General features: G+C 44.7%; 1 protein-coding gene across 5 annotated transcripts in view; it reads left to right on the top strand.

The window, feature by feature from the left end:
- CDRT4 (CMT1A duplicated region transcript 4) overlaps positions 1-19,731 on the top strand; it is a 60,486-nt gene extending 40,755 nt beyond the window's left edge. For 4 of the 5 annotated variants that reach the window (XM_032841327.1, XM_032841324.1, XM_032841326.1 and 1 more), the window contains 3 exons: positions 3,398-3,479; positions 16,387-16,461; positions 18,377-19,731. In XM_032841327.1, the coding sequence (XP_032697218.1) occupies positions 3,410-3,479; positions 16,387-16,461; positions 18,377-18,834 (603 nt within the window). In that variant the 5' untranslated portion in view covers positions 3,398-3,409 and the 3' untranslated portion in view covers positions 18,835-19,731. Of the gene's footprint in view, positions 1-3,210; positions 3,287-3,397; positions 3,480-16,386; positions 16,462-18,376 lie in introns of those variants that run through there. The other variant, XM_032841325.1, reaches the window with a different exon arrangement.
- The last annotated feature ends 1,006 nt before the right edge of the window (positions 19,732-20,737 follow it).

Here is a 20,737-nt window from a genome sequence, read left to right as displayed (position 1 = left end):
GCCTCTGGGCAGGTGCCTTTCAGCCTGTTGAACCGGAACAGCTCAAATCCAAGTAGGGCGTGAGGCAGACGGTGACCTTGAAATTCACATCATTTTAGACCTTGTGCTTTTGGACCCAGGAAATATGGGTCCTGGATATTTTGTGCGTGTGTGCGTGTGCATACACGTGTGTGTACATGTGTGTGCCTGTGCATGCACAGGCAAGAAAGAAAGACTGGTAGCAATCCTCCTGTCTTTAGGACAGAGGAGAAGCCCAAAGAGTATGTGTTGGGGTTGGATAAAATCGTTCCATGATAGAACCTGACATTTTGATCTGGCTGCTCTCACAAAGCCATTTTTATGCCAAAGACCCTTTTACCTGGTCTTAAAAAGAACGCTCCACAATTTCAACTTCCTCTATCTCTCAAGTACTATGCAAGGCAAGTGCCCCAGTACCATCTCTGAGCCCCCCTTCACACCTTGCTCCATGCCTTACTCTATCCCTGACCCTCTGGCCACATCAGTATGTCTGCTGTGTCATAAATGGCCTGGTCAAAATTGGCTTTTACAGGATGGCTTTATTTCTGTGGTACTTTATAACTATATATTCTTTCTTAGGTAAATTACCTCCTTCCAGTAGAAATTGCCTAGTTCCCTAGAGAAGCGAGTGGGATGATGTAGTCATATCACTCCCACTGCTGGCAGGGTAGGAAGCTCTCTTCCCTCTTAGTTTCAGGGGCTCCGTCTGGTAGGGGCCTTGTATCTCTTGCTGTGCAACAAATTACCCCAAATTACCCCAAGGCTCAGTTGTAACAAACATCTATTATCTCGCAATTTCTGCTGGTCAAGAATCCTAGTGTAATGTAACTGTGTCACGGTCTCTCCATGAGGGTGCAGTCATGGCTTTGGTGGGGCTGTGGTCCCATCTGAAAGCTTAACTGGGGGAGGATCTGCTTCCAATCTCACTCACATGGTTATTGGCTGTTGGCCACGAGGCTTCTCCATAGGGCAGCTCATAATATGGCAGCTGGCTTCTCTCAGAATGAACAAGAGAGAGCATGTTCGAGAGAGAAGCCACAGTTTTTTGTAAGTTAACCTCTGAAGTGACATTCCGCCATTTTTCCATATTCTATTTGTTGGAGGGGAGTCTCTAGATGTAGCCCATACTCAAGGAGAGGAGATTTCATTAGGATGTGAATACCAGGAGGGGCTCATTGGGGGCCATCTTGGAGGCTGCCTACCACAGGCCTTTCGGTCCAGTTGCTGCTGAGTCTGTTCAGCCTGTGGGCCTTGTCACCCCACTAGTTCTGATAAGTCAGAGGGGCAAGGAGCTTTGTGTTCATTCTTACTGCTCCTGAGAGGTCGGTACCCTCTCATAATAGCCTTATTGAAGACTTCTCAGGGGCAAATGATTCTAAACTCCCAAACCAGATACACTTAAACTCCACTCTTCCATTTGATCCCACCTTCTCTCCAAGGAAAGAAGACAAGTCCAAGACAGCCCTCTTTCGGTGGTCTTGGTCGCTTATGAATAGAGCTCCACAATCCAGCAGCTTTCTCTGGAGTACATCTAGTGCTCACCTTGGATGCCAGTGTTACTCGGTATTCTTGTTACCAAAATGAACCCTGGTCATAAACCAGAGAATGAAATTTAGACCATTAGTTCAGCGTTCATTGTCTTCAACAGGAAAGCAGACTCAGAAAGATCTTTTTGGGTCATGAAATGCTTTTGCCTGAATTAATTGCATCACCCTAAACATGAACGGGACAGGACGTTTCTCATCCTGGATGCAGGAAAACCGAGGTTCAGAAAGATTAAGTAACTTGCTCAAGACTGGACATACAGAAATGAAGCTGGATTTTTCAAACCAGTTCTCCCGACTCCAATTCTGTGCTCCACCCTGTGTCCCTTTTAAAGTTGTTTGCATACCTGAGTCTCCAGATTATTCCTACTGGGAATCTGGCGAGACAACTTGGCCCAGTTTGCTCATTAAATCATTCTAGACCAGGGCTGCAGTGACCTGAGAAGAGAGATAGAACCCATCTGGGACAGGGGATGTCAAAGCTGAACTTTGCATGGTAGACATGGCTGGTGATATTGGAGAATTAACACAGTGTTTGTGTAGGCCTGTGTGTACGTGTGTGTTTGTGTGTGTGTACTCTACAGGTGTTCTACTCGGGGTTATGTGTGTATGAGTGCATGTGAACACAGATGTCTCAGACCTGCCTGGGCTCAGAGATGATCTCTAGAGGGTGTCATTTTGGGGAGCAGAAGGTGTAAGAAGGGCTGTTGGGACCTGAAAGTTGGGATGGGATGGGTGACATGCGGGGACAGCAGGATGGCAACAGTTGTATTGGTGGGTGCCCTGAGCCCATCCTCTGACCTCTCACTGCCCCAGTCTCTTCCCTGATCTTCGGCTTGGTTGTCCATTTTGAAGGAGACACATTTGGTTAATTTCTCCAGCCTGAAAATTGAACCACATTGCTTTGGCATTACAGAAAATATCTCAGTCCTGCCATCATGATGATGACCACAACCCAACCCAACCAGTGGGATCTTATCAATGGGACTAGGTCCTGTGCCCAGGGATTTATCTGAATTATCTTATGACAAAAGCCTCATAGCCATCCAAGCGTAGTTCTTGTTACTGCCCCTCTTGTAGAGATGAGCACGCAGAGATCAGGAGGTTGAAGTATCTTATTTCTGGTCACACAGCTAAGCAGCTGTGTGGACTGCCCTAAGCTCATGTTCTTCATTCTATGTCATACTTCGCTGGGAACAATTGTTTAATATAGAGCTTTGCCTTTTTAGGAACTGTGGCTAATTCTCGTATCAGTTGCCCTCTTGAGATGTTGATGTACACAATGATATCACAGAAACACAACAAGAACAACAACGAGAGAGCATGTCCTGTGATGCTGCACGTGGGTGGACCTCAAAGGCCAGGCCTTCATTGGGCAGAGGATGTCCACACAACACACTCCATGAGGAGCCTGTTCCCAGATCTTAAAAGCATTCGACGCATCCTTCCTCCATGCCATGGAGACACATTACAGCCCCCATTGTTTAATTGAGTTTCTGACTCAACAGAAACTCCTTTTGTCAGAACTTCAAAATTTCCTGGCATGTTACCCACACATATTTTCGATGTGGACAGCAATGATGTGTCATTGTATACTACTTGTGTATATTTGTGCCTAGAAAGATTCATTTGAGACTAGTAACTAAATATTTCTCCCCAATTTCAGGAGACCCCTCCCTCCTTGACCTCTGGGGGATTGGCAGTTGCTATTTTCTCTTTCAACTGTAGGTAACGGTTTTCTATACATTCAACTGCCCACTTCCCCCAAAACTGTGCATATTAGTTATAATATATTATGTTTTACAAGTTTACCTTTCTCATTCTATTTTTCTCAGAAACCTAGTTAAATGAATTGCACCAGAGACTTGCAAGAACTTCCAGGTGGGAGAAGGAAGGACAAGAAGAGATTAGAAAAAGGTAGGCAAGTCTGGCCTTAGAACTTGACCATAGTTAGTCTTCAAAGCAGGCGACGTGTGGTCTGGCAGTTGACTGGAAATTAAAGATCTTACTTCTGTGCTTTAAGAAACACAATGTAGGAAGGGAGAAAGGTCCAGCTAAGTAACAGACAGTGAAACAAATGGCCCTGGTAGTTGAGATACAAGAGGGTGCAGGGCTGACCAGCCTCCCAAGGGAAATGTCGCTGGACCAGCCCCTGGAAGGGAGACCAGTGGGGTGGGGGAGGTATTGGGAGGAGCATGCATCTAATTTATAATCATTCTGAGGAAAGAAAACATGTCCGTGAAAAGGCAGTTACATCCGGCATCACAGATGGAAGATACCCCAGGTATGGCATCGGGTACAGGTGAGACCTGACCATGTCTGGTGGGAGCAGAGGGGACGGAACACGTGCTGGACTGGATAGGAATGCACAGGCACATTGAGAGGGAAAGCAGAGTAGGGCTTGAGTTGGAATTGGATACATTTAGGTCCTGTGAACTTTTTATATTAGTAAGGTTTCACTTAGCTTCTTCAGGAGACCGGAATCCTGGATGGTTGTGGCTCCAAGCGTTGCTCCTTCTGGGCGCTTCCCATACAGTTTCTCATTTAATCTTTATCAAAATCCTGTGAGGGAAGTGTATCATTCCCATTTTATAGATGGGGAAACCCTAAGGGTCAGAGAGAGGGGACATGATTGCCCACTTGGAAGCAGTAAATGATGGTGCTAGGACTTGAACCCAGCTCTTCCCATGAACCATTATCTGTTTGTCATATTTATCAGGGTGATGTCCCACCTTTGCCAATCAACCTTCTTTGGTAGTAGTTCTTGTCAGGTTATTTAGTCCGTGGTTCCCTTTGTGCCCCCCTGCATGGGTGGGTAGCTGCCTGATGTTTGGGTTTCCAAAAATTCTTAGAAATTCCAGGGGCAATTTTTGTGGCAATTGCAGGAACATTAATTTATCTAACGATTTTGATCCAAGTGCCTGGGGACAGAGAAATGTGATGAATGAGACCCCTGCTCTTATGGAATCAATCTGCTCGCTGGTTAAGAGAAAGTAAACAGATGAATAAATCATAGGATATATATCAGTTAGGGATGGTGTCATTCACAGAATTAAAATAGGAGATTTGGTAGTGATTGGTGGCTACTCTAGGTTGTCACAGAAGGCCTTGAAGAATTTACACTTAGGCTGGATCCTGACTCGTAAGAAGGAAAGACCCACGAGGAACTCAGAAAAAAGTGTATCCCAGGCAGAGGCTGGAGAAGGACACTAACATGGGAACAGGCTTGGTGGGCTTGAGAAGAGGAGGAAGGGCCAGTGTGGCTCTGCAGGGAGTGGTAGGGGAGTGAAACTGGCTAAGTCCAGAAGGGTAGGTGGGGGCTAGATCAAGGAGAGCTTTGTAGACCAAGGTAAGGTATTTGCATTATATCTCAGATGGCAGGGGGAGCCACTGGGGTATTGGAAGTGGAATGATTTAATCTGACTTATATTTAAAAATGATCACTCTGGGTCTTCTTTGAAGAGAGAATTTTAAGGGCATAAGAGTGGAAGCAGGGAGACCAGTGAGCATGTGTCCAGTGGTCCAGTGAATAGATGTTGATGTCTTGGACTAGGGTGGAGATGTAAAGAAGTTACATAATGGCAGAGTGAACGGGGAGAAGATAATGAATTGGATGTACTAAGTGAAGAAGCAAGAGGAATCAAAGACAACCTTGACATTTTTGAATTGAATGATTTGGCAAACGATGGAAAAGACTAGAGGGGGACATTTTAGGGAATAAGGTGGAGAGTTGTGCTTGAACCACGACGAGTTTGAGGTCCTATTAGACATACAAATGACGATGTAGAGTTGGCAGTTAGATATATATGTTTGGTCTTTGGGGAAGGGGTCAGGTTAGTGGTAAGATTTGGCAAATCGATGAGCTTTGAGGCCACAGAACTCATTGATGTCATCCTGGGGACAAGTGGAGATACAAAAAGAGAAATGAGCCCAGAAAACATCAGTGGAATCTGAAAATGAGGGTGACAAGTGAAATGGGAGGAAATCAGGTTTGTATGATGTCACGGAAGCCAAGTAGGAAGATGTTTCAAGGACACAAGGACACAAGAGAGTGGTCAACTATTACCCATAACCATTGTGTTTGGAAGATAAGAGGGGGAGGAGTCTGGAGTGCAGTGGAGAGATGTTTTTTGATAAGAATGTGGACACTTTATCCATCGTAGTTGGAGGGAAGGCAGTGTGCATGCATCATTCGTGAGATGATGAAGAGGCCACTATTGATAATGGGGTGATGATGGTACAAAGAAGCCAGTGTGCCAGAAACTGAAGTTGCCAGCAGCTGAAGGACAGAGGCTGGCAACAACCAGGTGGTATGGGGTGGTATGGTCTGATAGGATGAGCTTCAAAGGAGAAGGGAGGAAAATGGTTTGAGAATGGCAGTGGGGAGTAAGGAAGATGAATACCATCCTCCAGGTCCAGAAACTTGTGGGTCCATAGGGGAAAAACAGCCCTCCCTCGAGAGAAGAGAGGACATGTCCTTTGGTGATGATCCAACAAAGCATTTGTTGCAGAAAAGTCCCAGGGATGTATAGGGGTGGAGGTATCTCCACATTTCAGCTTCTTATCCTCAGCTTTTCAGATTTTGAGCACAGTTTTATCAGTTTACTTAAGGCTCCAAATGAATCCAACACCTTTTGATCCCTGACAATTTTCTTCATGTAATGTTGTAAATGCTATTTATAACAGGGTCATGTTTGCCTTCTGCCAAGAACACAGGGGAAGGACAGATGTTCTCCCTGGGAGGGTTAGAAAAGATTTCTCTTAGTGGTTGAGTTATGCTCTGGTTTTTGGGGGACATGCAGCTCCCCAAAGTGGGGAGTGAGAAGAAGTCTCAGGACAAAGGCAGTGATACATGTCTAGGACTTGGCCAACGTGGGGGAATAGGGAGGAGTTGAGTGCACATGTGTCTATATGTTTGTGTGCAGGGGAGAATCATAGTGATAGGAACCTGGATTGGAGGCTTTTCTGGGACCAAATTTTAAGGAAGGGGCATTCTTGGAAATAGGTAGTGAATATTTTTTGAACAGAAGTGTGACACCATCGGAACCTCCTCAGTTGTTTTTCTCTCATTAGAATGTCATGCTTGGAGTAGTGCTTGAATAATCCCTCAGTAAATATTTGTGGAATGGATGAATGAATATATTTATAAATGATAATTCTTCTGGCCACCATATAGAGGATAAGCAAGAGGGAAAAAGAATAGGGGTGGGAAGACATTTAGAGAACAGAGACTGAATTCAGGGTGCGAGAGGGTAGGAGGAATTGAGTTTCTACGTTGAGTCTCAGGAAGGATGGTGATGTCATTGGCAGATACCAGGCATGGAGATGGAGGAGATGTTTGTGGAAGTATGGATGTAATAGCAGAAACTGACTTAGTTTCAAACAGATGAAAGACAAAACACTTAGAGAAACTTGTTTAATATGCTGTTAGAAATAAGAATCTATTCTCAGAAGAGAGATGGGTTCTAGGAACATGTTTTGGTTAACTTGTCAAGGTCCTAGTGGTACCAAAGTGGTAGAGTGATACGGTTTTGGGGAAGTGATTTTGACCACACTCAATGGAAAATGATTAATAATTCAGGATGCCAATATAATAATTTATAATGGGACATATACCTGAGTAATTTGATATGTCAATTTTCAGAAGATTGCTGAGTCAACAAGAGCAAAAGGGACCACTTTCATCAACCTATATAACCAATGAAACCCCCTCTTTCTATTCAGTCACTTTTTGGAGAACAAATATGGATGTTTCCAAGTTCCTGGCACCCTCTCCTTTTGCACATTGCTGGAAGAAACTTGTAAACGTTGGAAAGATCTTTTTCATACTTCCTTGCTTTCTCACTAGAAAATATGGCACACAATTTGACAATTTCTTGATGACTCAGGGACCTTATCAAGAATATATATGATCTCAGTTGGGAACGATATTGCTGGGATGGTCTCATTACCGCTGGAGGGTGGAATGGGAATTTGGAATTGGTGGCCCTTCACTAAAAGGTTCATGCTCTTTGTCCTTTTATGGGGAATTGGTTTGCTTTTTGAGGTTCTTTGGTTCCTTCCACAGTCACCCAGTGTCTTGACAGCTGGGTGGGATATTTTGTACCTTCTTTGTTTGGAGACAGTTGTTGACTGGCTTTCAGTTGGCTCCTACACTTTGAGCTCTAGGCACAATACCTGGAAAATTTAGAGTATTTTTCATTGATCTCATTGCTAGCTCCTTGTTAACACATATAGTCTGAAAGCATTGCAGCTTGTGGGTGGCTTTTGGGGAACAACTTCCCTGTGCACAGCTGATCTTGTCCCCAAGGGAGCTGATTCTTTTTAAGTTCTCTCCTGACCCTTCCAGATGGGGTGGCGGGACGGAGGGAGGAGTTTAGCTACAGTTCTTCTGCCTGAAGTCTGCCTCATTTTGGCACTGAGAGCCGTCGCTCACAGATTTTGTATTACTTTCTGACCTCATCATGATGGGTTGTGCTCCAGTGAACGATAGACCTAGGAGATGGTAGGACCCCTAGAGACTATGGCCACAAATATCCCAATTGCTCTTTGTCCATGAAGACAGGGGAACAGGGAGGACACAAATCACCTCTCAGCATTGAGAGGAGAGTGGTTTTGGCAGTACTGAGATCTTTGGGAGACTAAAAACCAGCAGCCAGCATTTCCTGAGCACCTTGCTATATACAGGTTTATAAACAACAGAAGGGCACCAATGAATTCTCCATTTTAAAAGACACTGCCATCACTTACAGCAGCTAAAATTGGAATACCTTAAAATCCCCAAATGCAGGCATGATTCATAATAGGTCATTCACTTGATGGATCACCAAGCAGCCTCTAAAATAACCATGAGGACTTTAAGAACATGAGTAAATACAATCTTTTTAAAATTTTTTTTATTTTTTATTAACATATAATGTATTATTAGCCCCAGGGATACAGGTCTGTGAATCGCCAGGTTTACACACTTCACAGCACTCACCATAGCACAAACCCTCCCCAATATCCATAATCCAACCGCTGTCTCCATACCCCCCTCCCCCCAGCAACCTTGTTTGTTTTGTGAGATTAAGAGTGTGTTATGGTCAATCAGAGAAAGACAACTATCGTATGCTCTCCCTGATATGAAGAAGTTGAGAGGCAACGTGAGGGGTTTGGGGGATAAGAAAAGAATAACTGAAACAAGATGGGATCAGGAGGGAGACAAACCATAAGAGACTCTTAATCTCACAAAATAAACTGAGGGTTGCGGGGGGGTGGGGGGTGGGGTGGGAGTGGGGGGGTGGGGTGTGTGGGTGGGTAGGGAGAGGGGGGTGGTATTACGGACATTGGGGAAGGTATGTGCTATGGTGAGTGCTGTGAAGTGTGTAAACTTGGTGATTCACAGACCTGTACCCCTGGGGCTAATAATACATTATATGCTAATAAAAAATTTAAAAAAATAAAAAAGATATAAAAAAGACCTTCACCCCTGGGGCTAATAATACATTATATGTTAATTTAAAAAAGTAAAATAAATAAAAAAGATAAAAAAATTAAAAAAAAAAGTATTATGGTTTGTCTCCCTCCCAATCCCATCTTGTTTCATTTGAAAAAATACAAACTTCATGTTAGGACAAAAATGATGGATTTAGAAGGATGTGTACATCCTGTGGCCATCACTATGTAAGCCAAGAACGAGAGCACTCAGATAAATGTTGTGTATTGGCAAACAGGATCGTGAAATTAAAAAAAGAGTATTTTTCAAACTTTCTACAGTTCTGGTGTATGATTTCTGTTACGAGGCCACATGTAAATAAAAACAGTAAGATGCAACTGGCCATCACTGACAGGACCCACGCCTTGAATTGCTCTTCTAAGAAAGGTGATGATTTGTTTATTCCTCCCCACAATCTGCCAGTGCACGAGGGGGCTGGCCACATTCAGGAAGGAGTAGGGAACTATGCTAATCAGATAGAACTATTTTAGCACAGTATTGAAATTAGTCTCCTTAACCCCATGGTCCACCAGTAATAGCGCTGAGTACCCATCTTCAAAGCTCTCCTTCCTTGGCCTCGGTCCCAAACATCACCTCTTCCTTTTGCTTCATTTCCATTTTGTGTGTTGTGTTAGGACCGAGGTTGTCACTGAGTATGAACAAGGGGACCTGGGACAAAGCACAGTCAGTCTCTCAGTTTTCAGGAGGACGATTTGTTGGGATTGTGGTTCAGGTAGGGACAACTCAACCCCCAGGCGTTCGAGAATTTTGATTTAATTATAATTCAGAGTTGTCTGTGACCCAAGGGCTGGGGGCAAGCCACGGGCGATGAGTGGATTTTCTCACATGCTGGCACGAACTGGGGTAATTATGTGATGCTACGGACATACTGTCAATAGGCTGATGGAACAAGTGAATCCTATAGAAGGCAGCTACTTCAGTGTTTTGCTTCAAGGCCACGTCTCAAATGCAACTCACCTTCTTCAAAACAAATGCTGGCCTGGGTTCCTGGTGCTCTGAGCATTTCAAAAGGGGGTGGCCCGGCCCATTGATGGAGGCCAGTCCTGGGAAATGCCTGCCTATTTCCCCCATGTGTTAAGTAGGTTGACAATGCCCCATTGTTCCCATGAAGCAGGACTTCCTTTCTCTGATTGATTAAACATCGCGGGGCCCACATTTTCATAGTCCCATGGCTCATGAGGCAGCTGCCAGGCAGAGGGAGGGTCTCTGCGCACAAACTGCTGACAGCCTTTCATATTTGGTTTCCTGAATAGGAAATTATAAGACTATTTCTTGTTGCCTGTTTTTCCACATCTGTCCTACCTGTCTAGCTTATCCAGGCACAGGTGTCCCCGGAATGTCCATGAAAGGAAAGGTTGAAAAGCTCTCCTCGGATAATGCCTGTTTGGCTTGTTCTGGAAATTTGATGTTAAGATTAAGAACTTGAGGGGCACCTGGGTGGCTAAGTGGGTTAAAGCCTCTGCCTTCAGCTCAGGTCATGATCTCAGGGTCCTGGGATGGAGCCCCACATCGGCCTCTCTGCTCAGCAGGGAGCATGCTTCCCCCTCTCTCTGCCTGCTTTTCTGACTACTTGTGATCTCTGTCTCTGTTAAATAAATAAATAAAATCTTAAAAAAAAAAAAAGATTAGGAACTTGAGCTACAGATAACATGCCTGCATGTGCTTTGTGCCTAATGGGTCTTCATATTACATCTTAAGATGGATATTTTAATATTTATGACTGAGTAGACCTTGGGTTAAATATAAAATTCAGATCCGTAGCTCTGCCGGATAGGTATACAATGGCCTGTGATTCTTCCTGTAGTGAATTTGTAAAGTGTTCCTTCAGCCAGCTCAGCACTGTGGTTCATATGCAGAAAGGATACCATTTGGAAATAGCCTCTATGATCTGCAAACTGGAAGAAGAATGTGGACCCTGAGCACACCACTCAACATTTGACAACACTGAGGCTGGCATTTAAGCCATGCCCTCTGGCCATCATTTCCCTTGTCTTCCAAGACTCAGCACAAACACATCTTCTCTTCTCCAATCTGCTGTTTGACATCTCTCCCCACCCAGGCTGAGCTAGGAAGCTTGTGGTCTGTCCTCCTCAAGGGGCTACGAGTTCCTTGGACCAAGGCTATGCCCGATTCTGCTTTGTGTCTCCAGCCCTGACTGCGGTACCTGGTACGTGGGGATGCTCAGTAACCCTCTGCAGAGTGCCTCCTGGGGCTTGCCTTGACCTCTGCACAGAGACTTCTCTGTTTTTGTTTTTGTTTTTTTTTTTTTTTTTCTTGAGGATGAAGAAGACTGATGAAGGATTATTCTTGTTTGATTTGTTATTGGCAGAGGAAACAGATCTGCCTTGTAAGCCTTTGACATGGAGGAGAAATGACCCCAAAGCAAAGGGTGAATGTGGAGAATTCATAAGGTGTTTTGGGTAAGCACAACCTGCACATATTAAAGGTGTAGTACTTGGAACTCGGTGTTGAATGAATGCCTGTGTGAATGAACTGATATCGCTTGGCCATAGGTACTTGGACTTTATTTCCACTCTGTCTCTCTCAAGGCACATGCATAATCATTAGAGAAAATGTGTAGAGGACAGATGCATTTTCCAGAAGCAATGTATCCCCCTCCCACCCACCATAAATGGTGATTCAGTAATGCCAGGTCTGTGTTTTAGATGTTGGGCAATTCTGATTAGACTCCCACCTCCCTACCCTAGATGTAGTTAGAGACAGTTGCTTCACCTAGAGAGAGGCATGGTCTATATCAGAACATGCTGACAACTACCAATTAGGCTGTCCATCAGGTATAACTTAACAGAGTGCAGTAATGGGCTTGTTTCTTTGGAGTTTGGAGTGTATGTGTTCGGGGAGGGGTAGAGATGAGGATAGCAAGCGGGCCAGCATATTGTTACATATAGAGAGGGGGAGACTAGCTTGCCTTTCCCCACTCTCATTATCCTCTCTTAACAGTTCTAGGTTTCCATATGTACCCCATCATCAGTGTCCTTAAAGACACATCAAACCATTACAATGTGTGTATTCCCCTAGAGCTGAACAAATAGAGGTAAGACTATGACAAGGGTTTCTATAACATCCATGGGATGGGGTAGGATAGTGAGATGGAGGGATTCATGATGAGGCAGGGTTAATGGGAAGCTTGTTGGATGTACATTGTATTTCCCCGGAATGCAGGAGGTCAGAGCATGCATTTGGCCTATAAGGGGGGGGCTGTCTGTGTCTCCTGGGCAGGCCACTTGGGATGGACACAACACATCAACCGTACACTGTACCAAGTTGATTTCTGCCCAGGAACATTTCTGCTGATCTTAGAGATAAACCTTCCAAGATGCTAATAACCTAAGTGGCAGCTTCCTCTTCAGCCAAAATAAATGAAGAGTAGCCAGAGGGCAGAAAAGGAAACAGAGGGCAGGGGAGGATGTGTGAGGTGTGGGGGTAGATAGCAGGCAGAGGTGAAACAACACCCCACATCAGTTTCCTGTTTTGGAATTTGTTCTCCTTCTGGGCCAGACACGACTCTTAGGTGTGGCTCATGGAGAAGAGTGGGAGATGAGAAGTAAGCAAGATGAGATGCCTGCAGCGTGGAGCAGGGGAGAGAGGAGATAGGCTGAAAAGAGGAAAAGAGGTCTAGTTTCCAATGGAGCACAAGGCTCTCATGTTGGCTTGTTCTTGGTGTGGACTCCTTTGCAGGACTGAGTTTCTGAGGCTGATTTCAGAGGAAGTGAGTCATTGAAGATCTGGCTATACCTTGAGCAAGTTCATCCTTCCATCCTCTTATGTTATCACTGTGTCTGATGCTCAGAGTTCCAAAACAAGGATGCAGAAGGACATTGCTTTAGAATCCATACAAATGTTTACTGGTTACTAGTTCCATGATATGCTCCATCCAGTGTTTGGATGGGTGGGTGGATGGATGAGGTTCTGGTCAAATGAGATGAGGGGGTATTGCATAGCGATGTCCCTTTTGGAAGGTAAAAGAGCAAGGTAGCATATTACAGGCTCTTGAGAAGTCCTGCACTAAAGGAATTTATTGAACAGATCATTCTTCAAACTTTCTTGACTGAGGCATGCCTGCTCTGTCCCCTGGATTAAACAATCTACGTAGCCTTACAGGGTGGCTCTATTTCCCCACTCTTTAAGTAACACCAATTAATGTCTTGAGAGATTCTTGCATTCTATGGGACATCGTTTAGGAAACACTGGATTAAGATAATGTTTTGCGCATCATGAGCATGCAAATAGCATTACTTCTACAGCATTAGTGGGCTAGAAAGTCTGAGTGGGGTTGACTTGTGTCAATGCACTCATCCATCAGTCCTGCTTGGAATCCACAAAATCCCTTTGCAAGATGGTTTCCTGAGATAAGGATGCAGCTTGTGGCCACAGACAGAGGGTGAGATTAGCTTTGGATGAGAATGCTATCCATAGCCAGTTTTCTTAGCTCAGTACTTAAAGGCTCTGGCTGTCCTTTGATCCAAATAAATTCTGGTATTGGCAGGTAGTAGTGGAAATGCACTTTTAAATGTTTAAAGGCCACTGATATTTAGTACCATGTATATTTATACATATATATCCAAGGATCCTTCAATGAAAGTAGGTCTTAAAATTGCAAAAGGACTAAATGATCCCCCAAACCTGTTTCTTATTTCTAAGTAATGAATACCCTACAAATCGTCAGTGTTTCTTGATTGGTTCCTAGAACAGCGGTTCCCAACTTTGCTGCACACTAGAACCAAGCTTTTAAATTCTGATGGCTGTATTCCATTCCATTCCATTCCATTCCATTCCAACTAAATCACAGTGCTGCAGGTGGGAACCAGACATATGAATTTTTAAAAGATCCCCGGTAATTCCAATACGCAGTAAAGTTGGAGGACTGCTGGTTTAGAAGCACTTTAGTTTCTGGACAGTTTATTATAACAACCATAACCTCTGTGAGAGGAACAGAGCAGAGAGATAACGGAGGTCTAAGACGTTAAGGAACACAATCAGGGTCACAAATCTGTGACAGATTCTAGGTAAGTGTCACTCCTTTGAATTTATTTAAGCCAAGTGCAGCATATCAGATGAGGTTCTGGAAATGGTGGGACAAGAGATGGGTTGGGGTGGGAAGGGCTGGGCTTGAAAACCCAGTGGATTGAACATAAGCCTTTGTGCCTGTAGGAGAAACAAGAAACCCACTTCAATGTTATGCCTCCTGCCCCTCCCATCAATGCTGTTTCTGTCTGTAGACTGCTGGTTTGCATTTCATTTATAGGGAGACAAAAATGGAACCTTTGTGCCAGAGTTGAAGGAAATTATAAAAGCCCACAGCTTGTCTTCAGACTTAATGTCAACTATTTTTCTCCTTTATTTTCAAACAAACAAGTCCTCCCCATGAGTTCTGAGGCCATCTCAAACATTCCCTGCCTTGGGGTTGTAGTTTCCTGGTTCCTGCATCAGCAGGTATAGCAAAAACCTACTATTCTGTAGGATTGTTTATGAGCCACAGAAGACTATTGTAGGGGGTCCCGTGAGATATGGTGAGAGGCTTTGGGCAAGATGTTGGGTTATATGATTGCACGTGGTCATTGAAACAAACGGTTTGCTAAGAACTGAGCCTCTTTGAGGCTTTGGGGTTTATTAGCCAGAAACTTAGATGCAAGGATAAAAGTCCTTATCCAAACCCCCCAAATATCATGAATTCAAAACATTTCCCCATCATCTGGTATGATGGATGAATCCTATCATACATTTCCAAAAGTTCTGCCGCATGGCAGATAAGTCAAGAAATCTCTTCCTTTGGAGGTGAACAGACGTGCTGGGTGAGCCCTGGGGTGACAATCTCTTCATTACTGGGGACTTGGGATGAGTGGTCTGCAATCCTGAGATCCATGGTGGGCCTTCGAAGGAGATATAGAACTTTCTTTTTTTGTTGTTCATTATTACCTGAAGCTGTAGGCTAGAGGTCCATGTGAACATTATTCTTCTCTAACCTCAGAAAAATGATACTGTGCATTCTCCTAAAAATGTGTTGTCATGAAAGATTGCCACTAAGACAGAACAGTAGGGACTTCATAAGGCCTGGATCTGAGCAGGTTTGACAAAAAATAACTTTTTTTTAAAAAAGAGTATGAATAAATGTTTAGGATGTGCTATCCTTTATTAAGTGTGTTATAATAAAATGCTGACATTGGGAATAACTTACTTTAGAAATATAGTGGGATTTAAGGTTGGCCATGTAAGTAACATACTTCCTTGGTTAGGAGGAAAAAAATAGGTGGAAAACCTGGGAATTTGCTTATCTCAGGGGAATGTTTCACACACCAGCAGGTCAACCCCTGCAGATGCTGCAGCGGAAAGAAACGCGTGGGATCATTATTCAGTTAAAGCAGCGTTACTCAGTGTGTGGTTCTCAGACCAGCAGCCTCCCCGGGAGCTTCTTGGAAATGCACATTCCCAGGTCTCCCAAGCAGATCTACTGAGTCAGAATCAGACCAGCAGCTTCCCCTGGGAGCTTCTTGGAAATGCACATTCCCAGGTCTCCCAAGCAGATCTGCTGAGTCAGAGTCGCAGGGTGGGCGGGCCCAGGTGTCTGCTTGAACAAGCTCTCCAGGCAATGTTAGTGTTCACTAAAGTTTGAGAAGCACTGCTCTAGACTGGAGGTTCTCCAAGTGTGATCTCCTGACCCATAGCACCAGCATCACCTGGGAACTTAGGAAAAACCATCTGAGACTTTCTTCACTGGACATTCACAGATGTTGGTAGAAATGTTCCATGGCATTTCAAATGTTCAAGGTCCACAGAGATGGCCAGACAGAACTTACAAAATAACGAATTCTTGGCTAAAAATTCCCAGATGCACATTTTCCAGTCTTAGAACTGGAAAGGACCTACAGAGATCTCCTGGACCTGTTTCCTGTCACTAGGGGTTAATAATAAAACCTCACAGATGGTCAGCATTTCCCTCCCCGCTAATGATTTAGAACGTTGATGGTTGAATCAGGAACTCTGGAGGTGGGGCTCTGCACCCTAGGTTTTAAAAAAGCCCTCTAGATAGGTGCATCCTACAGTTTGAGAACCACTAGGCCACACTTCCCATCAAACTGCCCACAGGTGTGACCACCTTCCCCGAAATGCTGGCTGAGAAGTGCAGCCAGGAGACAGAAACTTGGCCCAGCAACATGACCATGCGTGGACGCTGGTAGATAAAATGATGTTTACTTTGACCTCTTGTGTTGAGCCCACGTAGCCCCTCCCCAGCTCCGTGGAAAGGGCGTCCTCTTCTCTCCGTTCACTCTGTGCTAGCCCTGGCTAACAAGTGTTATTTTTCCCAAGGTCTTTGGGCCTTCGATGTGAAGAACTCTTTAGTGATGGAGGTGATCGATGCACGAAAGATAAAGACAGAAGAAGGTAGGGCTTGGGACCTTAGCAATGGGAGCTCCTGCTGTGAGCTGCGAGCTAAAGCTGAGAGATCTGGGGTGGGGAGACATAGAGGTGGGGCTCAGGGCGGCACTCTTGTTATGCAGGTAGAAAGTATACAGCATGCCGGGGGCATGAAGGAGGACTTGTTGCTCATTTTGTTCCAGGCAAATATAGTTTCACCTCTGCCAGATACAAGAAAATGCCTCAACCTGCAAGATACTTTGTATTTTTAAAAAAACTTTATTTATTTATTTTTTTAAGATTTTATTTATTTATTTGACAGACAGAAATCACAAGTAGGCAGAGAGGCAGGCAGAGAGAGAGGGGGAAGCAGGCTCCCTGCTGACCGGAGAGCCTGATGTGGGGCTTGATCTGAGGACCCTGAGATCATGACCTGAGCTGAAGGCAGAGGCTTTAACCCACTGAGCCACCCAGGCGCCCCTTAAACTTTATTTTTAAGTAATCTCCATGGAGCCAACGTGGGGCTTGAACTCACAACCCCTAGGCCAAGAGTCACGTGCATACTCTACTGACTGAGCTATCCAGGCACCCTGAGATCTTGGCATTTTGGGTTTGCTTGGAGGAGATGAAGATGAACCATCAAGTCTGCATTTGGAAGCTTCGATGTGCGCTTTTTTTTTTTTTTTTTTTAGTGAGAGGTGATGTCACACACCTTGCCTTAGGCAGAATAATATACAACTTTTGCAGGGAAATGAAGCCTTTCACAACACATTCTTTACTGACAGATCTGTCCCTAGATGAGCTCCAGCTCCCGAACATCCACAAGGCAGCCTGGGAATAACTGTATGATCTGTATTTTCTCTGATTATGCCCAATGATAGTGTTTTTCATGGAATTTACATTGAAGATGGCAAGATCAACCTTTTAACTTCCTTGCCTCCCAAACCCCTATTGAAATGACCATTTGAGAAAACATTTGAGAAAACAAGGAATGTAGTACCATCGGGAGAGAAATCATGAGGCATTTCTGCTAGACAGAGTGAAGTTGTGGAGGGAAGGGGGAGGGAATGACCTTCCCATGATTTGGTATCTACAAAGGAAGAAGCTTGTTAAACTCATAAGTAGAATTTTCTAAGAAAGCCTCCCTACCCCAAATACTCAAAACTTCTGGCCAGCACTATAGTGAAAAGCTTATAGATTTCTGAGCACATTAGATTTGAGTTCAAACCCACCGTTCACTAGTTATGCAAGCTAGTTGGCCTCGAGCTCATCCTCAGTTAACTGGGGGATTAAACAAAATAGTACAGGAGAGGAGACATAGCCAAAATGTTCATAGTTACCATTTACTGATTATTATGTGCCAGGTACTGTGCGAAAAGCTTTACATTTCCTTTAACCCACAAAAGGCTCTATGAAATTGATTATATTCTAACCATGATTTTGCACCAAAAGCAACTAAGGTTTAAAAAGGCTAAGGGGTTCCTCAGGTTCATAGGGATTGCATGGGTATAGAAGGAATTTGGGCTCAACCAGTCTAATCGCAGAGCCCATGTTTTCAGGCCCTAAGCTGAACCATTCCAAGCCCTTAAAACATATTGCTTTATTTAATCCTTACAGTGGTCTCTTGGTAACAACTTTTGTTGGTGGAAAAGAAATAGAAGGTCTAAAGCCTTATACAAAGGTCTGAAGGCCAGCCTGCTGGACTCCCAAGTCCCCACCCTTTACCACCATGCTGTTTTTTAATTGATATACCCCATGGAATGTCATTCAATCTCCCATCTTTGGCTTTGATTTTATTCTCACTGAATACAAGGGGCATAAGACCAATTATGCATGATGGGGAAAAGTTCAAAACATGGTCCCAATACCCTCCAGTTCTTCGAAGAACTGGATTATTGTAGACAAGCTCCTGTAAATCACCTGTCTTTCTCTTTGCTGGTAGAACTCACAGAGAACATCGGGCTTCCTCTGTGTGTGCTTGAGAAACACAATCCTTGGCCAGCCTATGTGACATATATGTCCCCGATGGTGAAGAGACTCATTGAGAAAAGCAAAGCTAGAGATCTGGAATGCACGCAGGCACTCGAGGAAAGCCAACGGACATTGAGGCAGAACAAGCTGGCCAGCATCACGCAGCTGAAAAGGAAAAAGTCATCTAAGGGCCCTGGAAACTTCATGTTGAAGGACATGAGGTCAGAGACCATGTTATCAGTGTGGAGCTCCTACTCCGTACCTGCCACAGGTCCAACCGCTATGCCAGAGCCAAGGCACTTCCATACGGATTCCAGAGAAAATCCCACTGCAAACTATAACAAGATCATCTTCTCTCGAAAACCCATGATGAGGCTGCTTCCGTACAGCTCCCTTCTAGTCAGCAAAGAGAAACATTCAAGTGTTTAGCAGGGAGCCCCTGCAGTCATCTCCACCCCTCCACCAAGATCATACAGTAATTAAGCTCCATGTGCTGCAAATTTCCCTATGTCCTTTAAATGTGAACTTGTCCCTGCTTGTGCAGAGGTTGGCTGAGATAAACCAGATCTGAATGTGGGCCGTGGGTGGGCAGGTATACCCCCTCCAGCATGACAGTCAGATGGGGTTGGGAAACCCTACGCCCCAGTTCCTGCCATATATGCTTAGAACCTAACTGAGGATGAATGAGTTCCAGTCCAGGCAGGACACAGAAACCACACCGGTTACTATACCAGAGGTAATCCAATAGAAAGAATTATTAACCAGGTAACTGGAAAGGTGGGATGAGAACCCAATGCTATTAGTGGAGGTAGCCACCTGCAAGGAAGCAGTTTTCCCAAGGCTGGGGGAGCAAAGGCAAGATATTGGACTTATTAAAAGTTAGGCACTTGGAGAGTGGGCATGTGGGCTGAATTTCAGATTTTTGAGACTGGGCAGGGTGGGGGATACTCCTCAGTGGGTTCTGGTGTCCTTGAGCTTGGAGGAAATTTCCTGCGGGGAGGGTATCTCAGTCTCTGTGGAGGGGAAGCTCATTGGCTGAGGTTGATTCTGGGATGGTTGAGAAAACCAAAAACTGGACTCAAATCCTTCTGGAAGGAATTGACCCTGCCTGAGAGAACAAGAAGCGTTGCCAGTGGAAACAGACAGGGACAGGAAGCCAGCAGAGGGGTAAACAGGAAGCAAACCAGGAGAGAATTCCTTCCTCCCCTTCCAGCCTCAAAGCTCCCCCTCGCTGCCCCATACCCCCTATGGGCAGAAGCTATCAGGGAGGAAAGCAGGAATGCGGTTTGCAGAATCCTGAATGCGAACATCTCAGCGTTGGATGAAAGGATAGACTTGAAGTCAGGAATACATTAGCTTCAAAACTAGCACGCTGGTGTTCTGAGTGAGCCCACCTTGCTCCACCAGGCACCTGAACTTGGAATTGAGATGTTTACTCCTTGGTGGGTTTACAAAGCAGCAGTGGGGGCGTGAGTGTCCCCTGCTGAGAAACGGAGGATTTCCTCCCCTGTACTACTTTAAGGTTTGCCTTGTGGAGTCGAGTTGGCAGGGGACCCCAGCTGTACAGGACCCCAGCTGTAATTTGTCAGACCACACTTAGCACTGGTCCATCCGTGCTCTGGGCAGTTCCCAGTTGGCCCCAAAGCAAGTGATGTTAAACTTAGTCTCAAAGCGGACAGGCTTTGTCTTTAGATGCAAGGGGAATCTGGTTATGATAGGGAGACCTAGCTGATGTCACGACTGGGGTTTATCTATTGACTATAGCATGCCTCCATTGGTAGCTTCACCTGAATTTCTGTATTTATATTCGTGAAGCGGTTGATACACATCTTGCTTCCCTAACAGACATGTAGAGGCAAGTTGCTATAAATGCCATTTGAAGAAGTCAAGTTTGCCCTACACATGCATTCTCTCCATTCAGGAATCTTGCAGAAATTTTGGCACTCACCTCTGGCTGCTGTGAGTAGCGTTGGGACAGCTTCACAAATTAGGAGCCCTGGACCCATTCCTGGGTTGCCAGGTCTTGGCCAGAATGAATTCTTGCAAAAATATAGGTGATTTCCAGTGAATGTGAATGACTGTATTTCGTGTCCGTGGATCCTTTATAGACATGGAAGCAGGTGGTAAATTCCTCCCAATGAGAATTTTTCTCTCTTCTCTCCTTTCATGGGAGTTTAAAGCCAGAGTATATTTTGGGTAAGTTTGGGAGTAGATTTGCCTGTTCTGGAAGCACAGGGATGTCTCTCAGGTTCTCATGAGCAAAGCTAGTCTCAGCAAATGTCTAACACTGAGTGTTAGAGTTTATCGAGCTTTGAGATTATTTCTTCCAATC

This window comes from Lontra canadensis, unplaced genomic scaffold (genome assembly GCF_010015895.1).
Source record: "Lontra canadensis isolate GAN:19392208 unplaced genomic scaffold, GSC_riverotter_1.0 scaffold122, whole genome shotgun sequence".
Classification (NCBI taxonomy): domain Eukaryota; kingdom Metazoa; phylum Chordata; class Mammalia; order Carnivora; family Mustelidae; genus Lontra; species Lontra canadensis.
Note: the sequence above shows the minus strand (reverse complement) of the source record. Positions and strands in the feature narration are given on the sequence as shown.